Here is a 6,869-nt window from a genome sequence, read left to right as displayed (position 1 = left end):
ATCAGCTCCACTTCTATTGATTTTAATACAGTAAGGTTATCTGTAAAATTCAAAATCCTTACATGATTAGAAACGAGATAATATGAGTATATTAATTAAAATACTTCTAAAAGTCAACATCTATTCACAATATGCAAAAGCTATTAGTGTCTAAGGAAAACAGAAATAATGAAAAAATACACCAAAGTGCTTTGAAACATATGTAAAAAAGAATCATAATAAGTGGTGTGGTATTTTAACATTTCCCCCATCAGACTGATTTAAATGTTTAAATATTTACTATCATATCCTCACATACAAAATTATACAGGATGGTATCCTCCAAATTCTATAAAGCTAGAGGTAAAAGAAGACATTAAATTTGAAGTGATGTAGTCAGGAATCTTTTTGCTGATGAAATTTGTACACATTTATTAAAAATGATTAAAATAAATCACAGGATATGATAATAACTTAGTAGAGTCTATGCAAACACAGTGAATAGAAAAAATATCACTTTGAGATTAAAGAAAACAGTGCTATTCATATGTATTTCCATTGTCATAAATTGGAGAACAACATCATTTTAAATTTTCTCTAGGTTGAAACATAGAATCAAACCACGTGAAATTAAAATTCACTAAAAGAATATTTAAAGTAGAAAAGGTAAATCTAGAGTTTCCATGCCAATTTAAGACACTCAGGAGAGCACAGAAAATAATAAGCTCAGAAATGTGCACTTATGTTTTCCAAGTTTATTTTCATTTTTTTTCTTAGGGCATCGTGTTTAAGTCAGTGTACACACAGTAGGTGCAAACAGAAAAATAGTCAAGTTGACAGCTGAAACAGGAAATACACATCTTCTGGCTCATGGAATTGTAAGCCCTCTCTGCAGCTCCTTAATAATAACAATAAAAATGTCAGGAGCCAAGTAATAAAGGCTCATTTCTTCAATCCTAGCAACTCATGTGGTAAGATCTGAGGACTGATGTTGGAAGCCAGCCTGGATAGGAGAGTATACGAGACAATTATATCCAATTAAGCATATAAAAAATCAGAAGTGGAGCTGTGGATCAAGGGGTAGAATGCTAGCTTTGAACACAAAAAGCTCAAGGAAGAAGCAGGGTCTTTACTTGAGTTCCTGCCCAAGGACTAGAACCAAAATGAAAACAAACCAAAAAGAAAAGGAGTAAGGAACTGGATCCACTAGTGTACAACTTGGTCATTTCTAACAAAAGAATGGAGTGGGGAATAGATTGGTGTAATTATTGTTTTACTGTGCTGTGCAGATTCTTCTAATCATTTACTTATGGAATCCACCAGTATTTCTTGTAGAGTGTTTGCATGATGAATCCTGCTGAACATGAACAGTTAGAAGAGACTACATTAGAATTACTGAAACCTGCAGGCATATGCTAGGGCAAAGGGGAGGAATGGAGGATCACCTGTCAAGATCAATCTACAAGCAGTTGAGAGCATTGGTACTCACCCCTAGGTTTCTAGACAGGGAAAGAACCTAGGTAAGAAGGCCTCCAGTTTCATAAGTAGATGATCTGGGTCTGAGGGACACCAGAGAATTCTCCAGTTCTGTATTTAGCTTCACTCAATAACATAAGCCAGTTTTTGGAATGGCTATAGGCTAATAATTTTGTCTATTAAAAAGAAACTCTACTTGCTTGAATTAACTAATATGTCTCAATTTTACAAAAGATGCCCAAATAAGACTATCAAAGTTTCGTCCCTTGTTATGATTTGTGTGCTCTATTGAATCAGGAGAGGCATTGCCAAGTGTGTACTGCTGCAGACAGAGAGATAGAGTACAGCGAATTCTGCCAAGATGATTCTACTAAAATCTTAAAGTGACCTTCAGATTCTGGATGTATAAGAGAAGCTGTGTCATCTGCTGGAGGCACTAAGAAGGGCAGTTGGGACAGCCTAGCCTCTCATCTCTACTTCCCTGGGAGCTTAATGTTATGGCTTGTATCACTGTGAGTGGGTAGCTACTATGCTGTTGACAGTAATAAGTGGGGAAATCTTCAGGTTGCAGGCTGCTTATGGTGAGAGTAAACTCTGTCCCAGATCCACTGTCCTTGAATCAGGAAGGTACCAGGATGGTAATTATTTTGCACCATACATGAGGAGCTTAAGAGTTTGCCTGATTTCTGCTGAATCCAATCTAAAGAAATGCTAATACCCTCACTGGCCCTGTAAGCCTTGGAAATTCTGTCTCCCAGATGTGTAGACAGAGAGGATAGAGACTGGTCATTTGGATGTCACATCTGGCACCTGGCAGTGGAAACAGACAACAAATACCCTCCTTGATAATCATGTTACAAGAGGACTTCCTTGAAGTACCAGAGAGCCCGTAATGTACTAGGGTGAGTAAATCCCCAGCACTATTCTTCCTTACCTGGGAGCAAGAGCAGGAGGAGCCCCAGAAGTTGAGCAGGGACCTTCATGTCTATGCTGTGTGCTAACTGTGACTGACTCCTGCACAGAGTGTGAGCAGACTATGAAGTACTCAGGGAAGTGGGCTGTGCTCTGGGCACATGCAAATCAGCTGGGGCTGGGCAGAGCTGGGCACATCTTCAGGATTGACTCAACTCAGTGAATCACCACAGGCCTTTCATCCACAGGTTTCCTAGGCTAGAAAAGAGGAACATGAATTTGCCTGTAGAGTATGTGGGGATGATTTGATGGTAGAAGACATTTTTATGACTATTTTCAATATGTATAATTCACAGAAGCAACAGAGTTAATAGAGTATTTGATAAATATATTGAAACATCCTGTTTCTACTTAGATTTTTTTATTCACTCTCAATCATCTTTCCAGGAAAAAAAATCATTCTGTTTTCATTATAAAGTACTTACGCATTGCAAGTTTTCTTACTTTCTCTCTTTTCCTTTTTTCTTTTCCTTTCCTCTCCTCTCCTTTCTTCTTTCCTTTTTGTTTTTATGTTTGTAGGGCTTGGCCTCTGGGCCTGGGCACTGTCCCTGAGCTCTTCAGCTCCAGGCAAACACTCTGCCACTGTAGTCACTGTGCCACTTCTGGTTTCTGGTGATTTATTAGAGATAAGAGTCTCAAGGACTTTGCAGCACAGGCTGACATTGAACCACAATCCTCAGATCTCGGCCTCATGAGTAGCTTGGATTGCCAGTTTGAGTCATAGAAGGAAAAGAAATCTTAACCCAATAATGTATTTTCCTTTATTTGTGTTGTAATATTGTTTTGCATCTGATTTGCTTTATCAAGAAATTATTTCAGCTGTTCGTTGCCATGTAAGATCATGAAGAACTTGTGAGGTTTCATACAATTTCCAGCTTCTGATAGTTTTCTGACAAAGAATTAATGGATTTTGTTACTTTTTTAAAAAGTTCATAATCCCAGATTGCTAGAAACAACTTACAATCAAATTTAAGTGAGTCTTAAAACTATCACTTAGGTGACAGTTGGGGAAAAGTGACCATTGTTAACAGTCAATTGTCTCAATACATCATTGTGATCATTATGATTGTGTGTGGAAGCTCAAATCCCTATTCCTTCCCTTGTTTCCTGCAGAATTCATCATAGGTCATCCTTTTATTAGATTTGGTGAACTGGAGAGACTTGTATAATTCTTGATTTATGCAGGTTGACATCTGATCAGAAGTGAGGCCTGGAGAATTCCCCTGGAGAGGCAGTTGGGTCAGGTGAGAGCCTCAGCTACTCACCCTGGCTTTTTCACAGGGTGGAGAGTCACAGGATTATGTGCTCAAAACCCTAGGACAGCCTCTCAGAACCAGAGAATGCCACACTCCTCCTTCCAACTTCTTTGAGGACCTAGGAGATAACAACCTATGATTAGACTCATTTTCCATATTAAAACAATTCCTTCCTAGAGATACTTGTCTGGCTTCTGTTTTACTGAGTGAATCAGAAAAGATGACTTTATATGAGAAGAGACATGACCATGTCTGTGCATCTGGGAGAGAGGAGGAAAAAAAGGACTAAGATTAAGAGGAGCCTTCACATTTCAATGAAAACCTTTAAAAGTGTTCACAGAAGTGCTACATCTGAGAAACTCTATCAGCAGATGGAGGCACCAGGATCAGCAGCTGAGCAGCCCAGCCTCTCACTTCTGCTTCCCTGGGAGGTTTATGTTATGGCTTGTATCACTGTGGGAGGTAAACTATTATGCTGTTGACAGTAATAAGTGGCAAAATCCTCAGGCTGCAGGCTGCTGATGGTGAGAGTGAACTCTGTCCCAGATTGACTCCCACTGAACCTTGATGGAATTCCAGAGGCTAAATTCTTTGCATAATAGATCAGAAGCTTTGTCGCATTCCCTGGTTTTTGCTGATACCAGTTTAAATAATAGTTAATGCCCTGACTGGCCCGGCAAGTGATGGAGACTCTGTCTCCTGGAGATGCAGACAGGAAAGATGGAGACTGGGTCATCTGGACATCACATCTGAAACCTGGCATTGGAAATAGAAACACAAATATCCACACTGTTAGTCATGTGATAGGAGGCCTTCCCTGAAGACCCAGGCAACACTGAACACACAGGATGGGAGGAGTGCTGTCCTTCCTTACCTGGGAGCCAGAGCAGGAGGAGCCCCAGGATCTGAGCAGGGGTCCACATGTCCATGCTGTCTGCTGATTGAGACTGACTGCTGCACAGGGTGTGAGCAGCCTATTATGAAGTAATTGGGGCAGTAGGGTGTGTCTGAGCATATGCAAATCAGCAAAGTTGGGCAAAGCCAGGAATAGCTATAGAACCAGCTCAATTCAGGAAATCCTCACATTTCCATTGTGCCCATATATCTTAATTTGTCCAGGTGTGTTTCACACATACAGCAGAAGCTGTGATGAGTCTACTGTCCTTCGAATAGATCTTTTGGTGCATTCAGCGATGATGACCATTTCTCTTGAGTTTTTAAATCTTTGTGTCATGACTCTTGAAAGTGAGAAGAGTAAAGCAATATTTTTGTGTTTCATAATTAGAACATACAGAGAAGTGAAGATATAGAAAGAATAGAATTTGTGGATATTTTTAACTTATTTAATATGTCAATGCATTTAATATCTCATTGACATAAAAAGAGATATATAATGTGTTAAATCTTCAACCAATTCATATTTTAGACTCTTCTAGATCACACATATACACAAAGTAAAATGTGATTCCTCCCAAAAGCAGGTATAAAGGCTGAGTCCAACTCTTCCTTATTGACTTTACTGCATAAAGGAAAATTTTTTCTACATAGGAAAATTTTCAAAGCAAAGGAAAAAAAACTATATCAAGCATTTTAGTAAGAATATCCTGTGGTTAGATGGCTAGAGGACTAAAGCAAAAGTATGTTGCTACCAGAAAAGTCCAGCATTTCTTCTGCTTTTGTGATTTGCCATGTCACCAGGTACAAGTTTTACCTGGACTTACAGTTTCTTATTATCCAAGAACTATAACACATTCATATTTCCATTGCCTTCTGATCATTCCATATCAAATTCAGGGCAAATCATTTACTTTCAAATTCCCTAGTCCTCATGTATCTCTTTCTTGTTACATGTGTCTAATTTTCTGCTATCTGGAGAATGGAGAGGGTCATCCATACTTCTTACACCCAGCTGGTCAGGACTGGGCAACTTCAAGGGTGAAGAAAAGATAGATGTTTTAAATATTTAAAACATTATGACACATTTAAATATCACTTTGTTTCTCAATTTATCTAAGTGTGATGGTGGGAGGCACACATATCTCAGTGAAATTCTTGAAGTTGTTGGGATAGAAGATAGGCCTTCTGGATGACAATGAAGGCAAATTTGTAATTATTTCAATGAGACTGCTATATTTGACAATTTGACAAATGAGGGCTATTACTTTAATGCTAATGACTTTCACTTATTGTAATTTGGAATCAAGTTGAAGACAGGACCAAAAACAATGCCACACGGCGTCAGTGGTGCTGTACTTTTATTCTGGTCCTGGGAAGAGAAAAGGGTCAGATCTGAGAAGGGTTGAGATCTATTTGACCTATGTGACAATTAAATGTATTTTCAACTGCTATTCAGCCTTACTTGCCTAACTTCTGGTGTTTGTAGGAACTTGTTTCCGAACCTGATGTTAATCTGAATAACATCTTAATGGCCAAATAAATTATAGTTACAGCGGTCTCACTTCTATGTGGATTTCAACTTAAATCAATTTATAATCTCTGGGCTTCAGTGTGGTATCTGGTTAGTGGTCAAGGAGGAAGGGGACATATTGTACCCCTTCCCAAACCAAAGTAATCCTTGATTTTAAGATTCAGTGATTATTTGTAAAAAATAAAGCCAAACTCATTCTTCCATATTATGATGAACACAAATTCAGAGGTTGAAAGTGCATTGCTAGACCAACTAAAGTAAAAACATGCTACCCTGCCTGAAAAACAAAAGCAGATGAGGAATGACTCATGTGACAGAGTGTGTAGCAGACAGCATGTTTTGAGTTTCAATCTCCATAGCAACAAAAATGAAATTCTGCATGTTGTCAATCAATTTGGCAAACAGGCAACATCCTATCACTTCCACAGTCTGCACATAATTCCAATCTCCAGTTTCCAGTTGGTGTTTATTTGTTTGTTCCATTGTATAGTAGTAAAGAGATGACCCAGGCCCCAGCTTTGCTATAGATATCTATAGATGTGAGTTTGTATATCTGGTGTTTTGATGGGACCTGGCTATAAAGAATCCAGCCAGAATCTTGTTGCAGGGAGTATGTAAAGTTCTATACTATTTTTACCTAGATTATCAGGCAATTTTGCATCTCGGTATTCAATATATTTGTGCATACTTCTATCAGATGTTTTGTGTCTCACTGTCATCTTGAAGCAAGAGAGGATAACTCTGCCTATACACCAAAA

At 38.6% G+C, this 6,869-nt stretch overlaps 1 gene segment (V, D, J or C); it reads right to left on the bottom strand.

Annotated features, from left to right (window-relative positions):
- Window positions 1-4,116: 4,116 nt before the first annotated feature.
- On the bottom strand, window positions 4,117-4,637 carry LOC106000769. The segment is given in 2 exon segments: window positions 4,117-4,439; window positions 4,558-4,637. Coding segments are annotated over 2 exon segments (378 nt in total).
- Window positions 4,638-6,869: the final 2,232 nt, after the last annotated feature.

The sequence above is a fragment of the Dipodomys ordii genome, unplaced genomic scaffold, assembly GCF_000151885.1.
Source record: "Dipodomys ordii isolate 6190 unplaced genomic scaffold, Dord_2.0 Scaffold237, whole genome shotgun sequence".
In the NCBI taxonomy this organism is placed as follows: Eukaryota; Metazoa; Chordata; class Mammalia; order Rodentia; family Heteromyidae; genus Dipodomys; species Dipodomys ordii.
This window is presented reverse-complemented; position numbering and strand designations above follow the sequence as displayed.